General features: G+C 39.5%; 1 protein-coding gene across 2 annotated transcripts in view; it reads left to right on the plus strand.

Annotated features, from left to right (window-relative positions):
- The window catches only part of siah1 (siah E3 ubiquitin protein ligase 1), a 31815-nt gene extending 19891 nt beyond the window's left edge, over nucleotides 1-11924 (plus strand). For both annotated transcript variants that reach the window (XM_028450678.1, XM_028450677.1), the window contains exons 3-5: nucleotides 6006-6187; nucleotides 8712-9008; nucleotides 10079-11924. In XM_028450678.1, the coding sequence (XP_028306479.1) occupies nucleotides 6006-6187; nucleotides 8712-9008; nucleotides 10079-10450 (851 nt within the window). In that variant the 3' untranslated portion in view covers nucleotides 10451-11924. The remainder of the gene's footprint in view (nucleotides 1-6005; nucleotides 6188-8711; nucleotides 9009-10078) is intronic.
- Nucleotides 11925-12709: the final 785 nt, after the last annotated feature.

The raw sequence follows: 12709 nt of genomic DNA on the forward strand, positions 1-12709 counted from the left end.
CAAAATGACAAAAATGTGCAAAATTACAGAAATATACACAAAAGTAAAACAGAAGTTGTAGAAAAATATATGAAATGAAAAAAACAACAAAAAAAAAAACATTTACAATTAGGGATGTAACGATTAATCGTAAGGCAGTTAAAAATCGATTCATAGGTATCATGATTGACATCGATACTTTGAAAGTTGAATCGCAGTACTTTTTTTAAACAGCAGAGGGCGCTATATATTTATCCCTTCTCTTGTCCAGCAGTGGACACGGCGGACAGAATCTGCTACTACTTTCTTTCTGGCTGCCTTCTACTCTTACATGTTAATGTTACATGTTAATAAATGATTCCTTACCCCTTTAGCACCGAAATAATATCTGTAATATTACGTGAATATCTGTAAAAGTCACGTTTTTCTATTAGCTCTGTCTGCTAGCATAGCATCTCTTCTTCACTGCAAGAATTTCTGCATGCCAACCGACCACTGGGTTACCAAAAAAAATATCTGCCGTAAATCAGTGCAATGACTTTTTTTTTTTTTTTTTTTTAAGTCCAATTGTTAAGGCACAAAATACATTTTCAGTTGCACTTTTAAAAAGAAAAGGAACTATTATGCAGTTTTGCATTGTTTACTATAGAACCAGAATTTAAATTAATAGGCTTCTTCTTCATTTGTATTATTCCTCTATTTCATTCAAGATTTATTTTTAGTTAAATTGCATTGTTTATCAAGGGATTCTTTTGACAATGACAAATAAAAGGAAAATAGTACAGGATTTTCTATTTTTTTTTTTCCCAAAAAAATAAAGGAAAATTTTTCAGTCATCATTTGTCTACAGTCCCATTTTGTAAAATAAATCGTGGGAGAATCATATCGTGAACCCAGTATCCTGAATTGAATCGTATCGGGAGTTGAGTGAATCGTTACATTCCTATTTACAATATGACTACAAACACACACAAGATGACTTAGAAATAAAAATATAAAAAAGCACAACAAAATGACTCCAATAACAACTGTGTTAATGCTATGATTTGTCATTATTCTAAATGCTGACCTGAAATGTTTATAATGTGGTCCTCAGAACCGTGGCCCCCACTGTGATAATAGTTGCCCATCTCTGATGTATATGATACACAATCATGTCTTGAAAATGCTTCTCTGTTTTCCCCTATTTGGCAATAGGAATGTCTGTCCATTCACTGGTTATGTCACCTACTACACCTCATCTACTACTTTGTGCTCTTTTCACTTCTTACTGGCCATTTTGCTTGTTGATTTTGTTTATTATAGAATTTAACTCAAAAGCTCTCTTGGGAACAATTATAGTTAATGAGTTGCAAGCACTGTTAAAAATCCACATTGTAAAACGTGAAAGCCTCATAAACTAAAAAGACAGATTGCACAGACCGTTCTGCCTCCACAAGCCCCCATGTGCCCTAATGTGCCAACTGAACACATGATGCTCTGTTTATCCCACTCCAGACTCTGTTTAGTTGGGCTTGTTGCAGCATGTTTAGCCAGCTCGCTATTGTAGCTTCAGATGACAAGGCTAGATTTTAATCAGAAGCTACTAAGAGTGCAGGCCTGTTTGTGGTTGTGTTTTGGAACATGAGCCCCCCTTACCTCAGCCAGTTCAAAGCAGCAGTCTCAAGGTGAAAAACACAACAATTTTCCAGTTGTTTATGTTCTCAATAAAGTTAGAGGGGGAAAAGCTAAGTTGGCAGAGTGAAAGTATTTCAAGAAATGCAAGAGCAAGATATTTAAGCTTGTGCATCACCAGTGTCATGAGTAGATGCAAAAAGAAAAAAAGTGCTTTCAGTGCAAGTGATCGTATGTGCATGAATAAAAAGTCAAATCGGTAAGTATTGGGATCTGGAAACCAATTTTTCATTACAACCAACTGGTTACAGCTATATGTTTTTTTTTTTTGTTTTTTTTTTTTCTTCTTTATGATATGGAAAACTAGAAACCAAACACTCAATTGTGTACAACAACAAATCAAAACTACACAAATTGTTGAAACAACTAAAAGCAAAAAACAACAAAAAAAAAATATTTCAGTGCTTGTGCTGAGACAATAGCCGAGTTAGCGAGCACGTTTAGCCACTGGAGGTTGAGTACTGGTGCTTGTGTACAAGCCACAACTGGAGCTGTTCTAGTAAAATGCACAGAGCGGATACACAACACTTGAATATGTGAAGTCTGCCTGCTTAGTTCACACATTTTTTTAGTTTGAGATCTTTATTCCTCATCCATCACGTTATATAATAAAATAAATGCAAGATAGTTTATAGTATTGAATCTGGCAACAACCCACCACCCAGTTTCCTCTGTGTTTCTCTTGCACGCACACGCGCGCGCGCACACACAAACACACAGGTTTTCCCATATGAAAAGAGTTGAGCATTTCCTTACAGAACAAGAAGACATTGTCATCAACATCCCCCGCCAGACTGGTTGTCATTATAACTCTTAAACTTTGCCTAGATCTAAGAAGTTAGATTTATCACATCAGAATATAAACATACTAACTATCTTAAATGGTTTCTAAGCAAAGCTGTCTCCTTTGAAGATACCGCGAACAGAGTCAAAAAAACAAAAAGTGGAACAGGGCAATAACTTTGGAAAAAATAATTGTTCGCTTCTCATTTTCAAACTCTATCAAGGTATTGATACCCTGAAGTAGGGGTGGGCGATATAGGAAAAATATCATATCACAATTTTTTCTTTGTGAAATCATGATCACGATTTTTTTCATTCAAATCATTTAGACTATTTTAAAGTTATTTACCAATTAAACAAACCAAATCACCTACTTAAAGTCATCACCCTAAATGGGGAAAAAAGAAATAAAAGATAATTTAGGACAAGGTAATTATCTTTTTTTTTTTTTTTAATTGTCCTGGATGATATGGACCAATATTCATATCTCTATATTTTTCCTCAAAATGGCAATAGCCATTTATTTTTTTTCAATAGTTTTACAAGAAAAACAATAATGGATCAAAGTCAGTGGAGAAAAATGCCACAAAGACCCTTTTATCAATCACTAGCAGCACAATATCAACATTTTGTCACTTTTGCCTTTTCCTTCATTGAGGCTGAAACGTGGTTAAATTATCTAGTGTTGCTTTTTTCAGGGCAGCTCTGAGTTGCTGAAAGTAGTTTTTAAAGTAAATCACATTGAGGACACTGTCTCTTTAAGAGTGTGGAAACAGCCCGTTAGTGATAGCAGTAGATCTCTGCTACAGCGCAGCGGCAGAGTTAGTTATAGAAGAGAAACACATGCAGTGTTTTCAGTGCTTCAACACTCAGAACTGATAAAGTTTTACAGGACAGACAGCTATCTGCACTGAGCCTCTGACAGACAGCCGCTAACACGGAGGAGTGTACTTCTGCCCTGTTTAAGCGCTTAATAATCTAATGTCTGTAATGCTGACATGCTGACTAGCAAATGGTGTGATTTGGCAGAGAAAAAAAAAACATTGGATGTGCTGTGTATGGACGACAGACATATGATGCAGACACGGCACCGCAAGGGTTAAAATGCGAACTATAGACGGTTCTACGATCTCTGTGTTTGGGAGATCGTCGTCATGTTGAAACCCTTAACGATCTAATATCGTCAGATCGCGCACCCTGAAGCCACACACTGATTTGGTTATCCCATCTTAAACAGTTTCTGAGAAAAACTGCCCCCTTTAACTCAGACTGATGGAAGCACGGACCGATGGACGGAGCTCAAACCTATATCCACACTTGTGGAGGGGGGATATGTCCTGAAATAATGTCATAATAATAATAATAATGGGTGATGATAATGATACAGCCAGGTGAGTAATCAGCCTAGTCCATCTGTCTTTATTCATTTTTAGCTGAAATGTTTTAAACATCTTTGAAATACAGCGAGGGAAGTCCGGTTCAGTCCATGACCATCACATATGGAGTTTTGTGTCAAACTGTTTTTTCACCGTGATGCTGTAAAGCTTCCCCTTCACTGGCCTCTTGGTCGCGGTCCAGCACGGCTTTTTTCTCACAAAGTATCTTGGTCCTGAGCCTATTTTACTGCTGCAGTTACTGCTTTTGTTAAATGAGGAATACTATCATACAGATCAGTATGTTGGTACCAAATAAATAAGCTAACTAATGCTGGAGAACACACAATTCTTGAGCTTACAGTATGTCTGCAGTGTATTCTGGTGACTGAAGTGTTCACCAAGAAAAAAGTTCATGGCTTTCGTGACTCCAAAAAAGCACAACTTCTTTATTAAAGTTACACAAAGCTTCCTCTCTGGAGTGAAGTGCGTATGTTGGAGAGGGGTGAAATCCCTCTGTTGAACATTTACAGCTGTGTAAGTTAGTGGACTGTCCCCATGGCCTTGGGTAGCTGAATGTCCTGAGCTAATTTGGTTTTACACCTCTTAGTCCTTGTGTTAGCAAGCTATCAGCTAAGGTCTAATAATAGCTGCTAAAAATGCACTGCTATCACAGCAGATATGTTTACAGGCATGGAGAAAAGGGGCCCGCTTGCCGAGACTCTGATTGTAATTATATTTGTTCTTTTCAGCACAAGTGGGCAAACACAGCTTTCCCTAAATAAGTCTGCCCTTTAAAAAAGAAGAAAAAGCTATGTGTAAAGGATGCGCAAGAAGAGTTGGAAGCCTCACATTAAGTTTGAAACTGTTTATTAATTTTACTTCCGTTCACTGTAATTGACTCACACAAACTACTTTAATTACTTAAAAAATGAAAAATGTTTGGCCGGAATCCTGTTTTTAGCCATTAGCTGCAGTTCAGCTAACTGAGCTGCTTCCACTCTCTGGCAGTGTGTTGCCAGTGAGTGTTAATTTCCTACCTGTTTCATTCTAATTTAATGCTGTCGTCCATCCACCTGAATCTCTTTTCTTCTCCTTACCTCCCACACATACTGTCGTCTTACCTCTGTCGTCAGCCTATAAAAGGCATGAACTATTTCAGCTTGTAAAGGGGGAGTGAATGAAACTTTTCCAACTAGACTCTACACCCCTCAGAGGACAGAACCAGGGGAATGTTGGTATATTCAGGTCTTTTCATTTGGTCTCCGTTGTTTTCTGTGTATGTTTTTGTTTCTTTTCTCTGGTTCAATATGAATGTTGCATCACTTCTTTCCCACAGCTTTACATTTTCTTGTTTCCATTTTAATTCTTGTTTCATAGTGCCTCATCTGTTCTCAATGCTGCTCTGCCATTGCACTCGGTTGCCTGTTTTCTTCATTAGGGCATCCCATACCTAACCGCAGACCTGTTACCAAGGCAACCTTTCTGCATGAGCGAAAACCACAACTCCTTGCTCACCACATATTGCTTCACTTTCTAGTCTTTCTATAAATGTCATGAAGAAAATCTGCATGTTATTTATTGGGTAGCAGTAGCTCTTAAAGCAAGTTGACCAAAAACCAAAAGTTTGGGAGTTTTTAAAGTGAATTTCAGCTTAGCTTCTGTCGTTGCATTCTTACTTTTCAGGGGCAGTGGTAGAGATCCCATATTTATCTATGGCCTAAAACTCTTCTTAAGGCTCACAGTATTTAAATCACCCTCAAAGACTAAAAGATTAAGTCATTTGACATAGTGGGAGAAAAATGAAAACTCTTTGGGACCCAAAGACCTCACAGGCTTCTGCCCTGTGGATGAAGGCACTGCTTTGCATTCAGTAAACGCAAGGGCCACAAAACACATCTTGTAACACAACTCGCTGTGTAGCTGCTCATCATTGTGGACCCTGGTGAGGACATGACCAGCACAAGTGAAGTTATTTTAAACCCCTTCTCACGACCTGAGAGGACAATGCTTCTCAAAGGTGGGTAACACATGGCTTGTTGGTTGTACAACCTTTGGATGAGAAAATGTGGTGCATTTAAAGAACACTGATGATCATTGGTCACCCAACCATCTCCTGTTCATTACTGGCTCTTACTGCTTTACTCACAGATTATAAAGATGATCATGGCCATCTTCTTCTTCTCTCACTCTCAGAAATGAGTCGCCAGACCGCCGCCGCACTACCCACAGGAACCTCCAAGTGCCCCCCCTCCCAGCGCGTGCCCACCCTGTCTGGCACCACCGCCTCCAACAGTGACCTGGCCAGTCTGTTTGAGTGTCCGGTCTGCTTCGACTATGTCCTACCCCCAATCCTGCAGTGCCAGTCTGGACACCTGGTAGGTGGTTCAGTGCATTATCCATTGCCTGTTTATAGTACACTGAAAACCAAACAATCAATCATGACATTATGATATATCTAGGTTTGCATCGAAGTCAAAAACCATGGCTGAAAACCAAATCATCGAGAGATAAAAAATGATGCCAATTATTAGTACCATTGCATTGGTGGCTAAGAATGTGTACAAACCTCTCTTAAGTTAAGGCATTACAAATGCATAATTTAATATTAATGCTTCAAAGAAGAAAGTAATAGCACTGACATTCCAACAGTGTACAATATAAAATACTAATTAAAATGTTTATCTTGACCCCACTCATGTTAAATAATGTACAGGCCTCTAACTGGCTGGGCTACTGAAAAATGGTCAAATTAAATGTTTTCTCATAAAAGCAAATTTAGGTTTGTGATGAAGATCAGCTTCTCTGCTTGATCTCAGTGAAGTCTGTTACTGACAGTCTTTTACTGTCACACCCGAGGCCCACGTACAGTGTTTTTGTCTTTCGTTAAAATGTCACAGATGAGTTACATTGGAGGTAAACAATCAAATCAAAAAGCACCCACATTTTCAAGGCAGATCTTGACGAAATGCGCAACTTGGATCCAATCAGGATGAAACTCAGTGGGTTAAATGAGAAACATACCAAACAGAACTGAGTCAAATTTCATAAAGGTCATTTGAATATGAACTGAGAGATGAAGTTTTTCAAATGATGAGAGAAGGGTATTTTTCAGTTTTTGAAACTGATCCGGATCCTCTGCTAAATATAGAGGAATCTTTCACGGCATAAGGTCAATCTGTGGTTAAAATGCATCAAAATCCATTAAGTACTCTTGACGTAATTTTTCTAACAGACAAACCAATAAATAAACACCTCCTTTGTTGAGGTTTTAAAAATAGAGAAAATGTTTTAGTGTATGTATTATGGATTACATTTGAAAATCTTTATGTGGAAGAAAATGATCTGAGATTTCTAAACTCTACAAATTTAAGATGACAACTTTTCTGTTCAAGCAGAAGAACATCTAAAACCTGCATTAAACCATGCAGGTTTAACAAAACTGTTTGTACATCCCTGCTTTAGATCATCAGCGCTAAATAAACTATATACTGCTTTGAGAATTCAAGGTTTTAAATCGGGGTTAAGAAAATATCCAATCCAAAATGATTTCCACTTTAATATCTGTGAAAAGCAATGCTAACGATGTCTCTGTCACATGAAATCCACAAACCAAATTCCACATCTGCCATAAAATCTTTTTAATTTCATACAGATCACACTTTCCACCATGCTCATGATTTACCCAGCTGCACGCAATTGGTTTCCCAGTATAACATCGACCTCTGGAGCAGGAAAATGTTTTGTGTTCAATGCAGACCAGATCGTTTAGTAATGTTCATTTTAGGACTGGGCGATTTTGCCTAAAAAATTTTTTTTAAAGAAAAATTTGAGTTTCGATTTGATATTTGATATTTATTTTTTTTTTCAGTGCACTTAAAAATGACTCCAGACACCAGATATATTGTAAAAAGTGCAACTTTATTGCTGTGATTGTCAAGAAAAATGCCAAAATAAAAAGTAAATGTGACAGCAACTTCACAGTAGCTTAAATTTAGTGATTAAGAAATCAGATAACTACATATTCTATAACATTACAATTAAAAAAATCATAAACACTTCCCTTAGCTTCTCAGCATAGTGCGAATAAATCATCAAACATGCCTATGGCGCACACATAGCCTACTCAAAGGGTAAACAAAGAGGGGGCTGGCTCACATCATGCTACGGTAACACACAAGGACGGAACACGAAAAAGTCCAAGAAAACTGGTGGGAGGAAAAAATTAAAGAAATTAAAGCTCAGGTAGGCAATTTTTTCCAGATACACTTTTTAAGTTTTTGTTTGAAATTTTCTTAATGTCCTGACAAAAATTAAGATCTTATGTGCTCTGAAAAAGGTATGAAGAAAATCTGTCATCTGTAGCTGCTGTAAACCTGTAATAACTTCGACCAATGGAAAAAAACTAACCGTTTTTTTATTTTTTTTTTTATTTTTTTTTTTTATTTTTTTTTTTTTTAACCAATCGCTGTCTCTGCTCGTTCTCGATCCCTCACATGCACGAGCTCACAGCTCTGTCACCGCTGACGGACAAGGCAGAGCTGTCGGGGAGGCTACATTCAAAATCATGCTAGTTTTGAAAAGTGCCTACCCTAGCTTTAATGTTTTTTTTTTTATTCGAATTTGCAAAATAAAAATTGTTTTTATCTACAAATTTGATAAATCGATTAAATCGATTTTTTTTTTTTGCCCAGCCCTAGTTCATTTCTGAGTTTCTTTCTTCATAGCTGCAGCTCCCAAAAGCAGCGTACTGCAATAAAAGGGTTTAAAATGAGCAACTATTACATTTCAGCGGGTTGCTGTAAAACTGGATAAAGTTGGACTCCTCTATTACACATTGAGACATTTCAGCAACTTTTAGCAGATATCTTTTCTTAGAAAATGTCCTCCGATCCATCCCAGGTATGCTCCAACTGCCGACCCAAGCTCACGTGTTGTCCGACGTGCAGAGGTCCCCTGGGCTCCATCAGGAACCTGGCTATGGAGAAGGTGGCTAACTCAGTCCTGTTCCCCTGCAAGTACGCGTCCTCGGGCTGCGAGATCACTTTGCCCCACACGGAGAAGACGGAACACGAAGAGCTGTGCGAGTTCCGGCCGTACTCCTGCCCGTGCCCCGGCGCCTCCTGCAAGTGGCAGGGCTCTCTGGACGCCGTCATGCCTCACCTGATGCACCAGCACAAGTCCATCACAACACTGCAGGTCAGACACTGTCTGCTGTAGAGAAGTAAACAGAAGCTCTGTTCTCCAAATATTGATTTCTCTTCATGTTTACTGAGGTTTGTTTAAAGAGCGACTGCTGACAGAACCTAATTACACAAGATCGTCTGCATTCACATGGAAATTTGACTCAAAATTTCTATTACATTATCATGTGAAACATATAGATATGTAGGTCTATGCACGGTGGGCACACAAACCATCTCCACTGCCCCATGATGCATTGAGCAAAATGTAAAATCGTCCTGGGACCGACTTCAAATTAAAAGTTTAACGTTCTCTTGTCAAAAGAAAAGCATCTCTTCTAGTCTTCCATTAGTTTTTGAATGCATTTATAGATAGGGCTCTTATTTTGAAGTTAACCAGAAGTTTTGTCAGTAGCACAATGGAGGGTCTCCAACATGTCAGCATGAAATGTTTCCGTGAGTTTTATGGATCAAATGAGCACATGTTGATATTCTCTTTGGTCACTTTCTCACTTAAAATGTTTTCGGAACTTTCAAAGATGGAGAATCAACGGAGATATTTAGTCTCCGTGTGCTTCATTGTCATCATAGGTTTGAAATGTATCTTGGGAAACTTGGAAGTATACTTCAGTGGGAGCAGTCACCATCCTAACCATACTTTTAGTATATAGTCGACAGTATATACTCATTGAGTTTATAGTACGGAGTGTGCCATTTTGAACACAGCCATTGTCTTAAGAAATTTGTGCATTGCATTGTGGGATTTTGAGCCCCTCAAATGGATAAATTGAAGTGTTTTTACTTCATTCTGGCTTTGATTTTTTTGTGTTTGATCGCCAGACGAGGAAGACATTGATTGGCTTGACTCCCATTCTTGTTTTCAGTGATATCACCTCGTTCAGTGTAAACCTGATAATAAACAACTTTGTGAGTGTGTAAAAACAGCAGAAATGTGTTAGGAAGTCACTTTGAGAGCAAACACAAGACTTTTCAAATATTGCTTATTTGATTTAATCTGAGCTTGGACTTTAGAATATGTGTGTGGTGGGAAAATGTGTCTGTAATGGTGTGTTCCTCTCCTTCCAGGGGGAGGATATAGTGTTTCTGGCCACAGACATCAACCTGCCGGGTGCCGTGGACTGGGTCATGATGCAGTCCTGCTTCGGCTTCCACTTCATGCTGGTTCTGGAGAAACAGGAGAAGTACGACGGCCACCAGCAGTTTTTCGCTATCGTGCAGCTCATCGGCACGCGCAAGCAAGCCGAGAACTTTGCCTACCGGCTGGAGCTGAATGGGCACCGGCGCCGCCTCACCTGGGAGGCCACGCCCCGCTCCATCCACGAGGGCATCGCCACCGCCATCATGAACAGCGACTGTCTGGTGTTTGACACGTCCATCGCGCAGCTGTTCGCTGAGAACGGCAACCTCGGCATCAACGTCACAATCTCCATGTGCTAAAAAAAACTCTTCCAGAGAAGAAAAGGTTCAGAAGTGAAATTGTTCAGGGGCCGTTTATTCAAGTTGTGACCTCAGAGCCCCGCCCGTTCTGGATCACCTGAAGATGTGGAAGTGGACTGATCAGGCAGCCATGGAGGCCGAGAGGGTGAGACAGACAGACAGATGGATGGATGAAGGATGGATGGATGTATGGATGGATGGATGAGTGAGTGGAGGACATAACTGTAGTGACGGCTATAGACTTTGAATCCCTGGGCCGTGTCTCATCTACAGACTGGATGAAGCCCTTCCCCCCGTCTCTCACTCAACACCAACACTTCATCATACAGTCTCCGTTTGTTCAGCCACACACACACACCTGCTCAGAGGGTGCAGGAAGTGGGTGTCCACTGAGTAGCTCTGTGATGACACACAGCTTTACCCCCCCCCCCCCCAGTTCCCTTATGGCTACGCTCTGCTGCTCAAACTGGAAACTGGACTTTTTTCCTGAAGCGTTTGTCCTCACCTGTGACCTCCACCCATCAGTGACCGCCCGGCACTGAGCGTGTCCGTAGCAACCCGTGGCTCTGACGTCCCGGACTGGAATCCTGGACGTGGGCCACAGACGCCTCCCACCTGTGGCCTGAAAGCTTGTTAGGTTTAACCGCCAGTCGTCATCGCGCCGTCACCCAAGACTACAGATTGTTGCTTCAGACGCTTGGGGAGCTGTTGGTAAATAACGTCTGTGTGTGAGCAGATGGACTTTAGTCAATGTTTGTCGTCCCCACAGTGAAAGCAGGACGTGTGCGCGTGATCACACGTGCACGTGGACAATCCACTGAGGAACAAACGAAAGGAAAACAAAAACGCTGCATTTCACTTGAGCCGTTTTTCAGTCAACGTTTATTTCTTATGTCGGTTTATTTTTAATTATTTTAGTTTGGTTCATATTGTTTTGTATGGCAGGAGGGGAAAGCTACCCCCACCCCCATGTTTCTGTGTATGTGAGATGGACACGTCACATTTTCTGCACCCAACTTTTCTTCTCATTTTTGCTCGGCGTCGGTCCCAACCACTCACTGACTGATGGTCCAACCAGGAACGAGGGACAGTTTGTACCGTTACAATGTTGCTAGTGTTATTATTAAATGGAGAAAAATTATAATTATTGTTTTTCTATTAAATTTTAAAAACAAAAATTAAAAGGCAGTTGTAAAACTTGTGGCTAAACTTCAGTGTTTGTAGTTGAAGAGCAAGCTGTGTCTTTCTGAAGGTTTTTCTTTCTCAAAGTTGGGTTGTGTTGATCTGTCTCTTTGTCCTCATGTTTAACGTGGTAAACCCCCCCCCTTTCTTTTATTTGTCCATGAGGAAGGAGGGATGTCAGGTCAGTCATCCCTCCTTTGCTCTTCATGTGGAGTCTCAGTAATGCTGCTCTCCCCGAGTCTGACTTTTTCTGTTTTAATTTGTCATTACAAATAAATCTATCTTTTTCATAGCGGTTCGTATTGTATCTTTATTACCATTCGAAGATTTAAAAAAAAAAAAAAAAAGCTGATGTAACTGACATGTTGTTAAGCTTTAAATGTATACATTATTATTGAAGAACGCATATAGACATGTGATCATAATCTCTTAATGTCGTTTGTAATCTTGGCCACTGCTTCCAAATTTTCCTCATTTGGCACAAAAAGAGCTCCCATTGTTTTAATGCACATTTGAAAAATGTTTCCAAGCTCAATACCTGCTTTTAAAATACCACTGATTGCAGAATTCAGTGTGAAACTGCTTAATAATGGTTTACTGTTTGTCTAATGGGAGGTACCAACGCAACGAGTGCTGCCGTCCTTTGACAACAAAAGCCGGAGATGTTTACTACAGTTATGTTTGATCTTTTTTAAGTTGGAGCATTTTTTTTTTAATATTATACAGTGGGGCAAAAAATTTAGTCAGCCACCAATTGTGCAAGTTCTCCCACTTAAAAAGATGAGAGGCCTGTAATTTTCATCATAGGTATACCTCAACTATGAGAGACAAAATGAGAAAAAAAAATCCAGAAAATCAAATTGTAGGATTTTTAATCAATTAATTGGTAAATCCCTCTGTAAAATAAGTATTTGGTCACCTACAAACAAGCAATATTTCTGGCTCTCACAGACCTGTAACTTCTTCATTAAGAGGCTCCTCTGTCCTCCACTTGTTACCTGTATTTTAATAGCACCTGTTTTATACTGATAACGAGTTCAAAGACACCTGTCCACAACCTCAAACAGTCACACTCCA

This window comes from Gouania willdenowi, chromosome 6 (assembly GCF_900634775.1).
Source record: "Gouania willdenowi chromosome 6, fGouWil2.1, whole genome shotgun sequence".
Lineage (NCBI taxonomy): Eukaryota > Metazoa > Chordata > Actinopteri > Blenniiformes > Gobiesocidae > Gouania > Gouania willdenowi.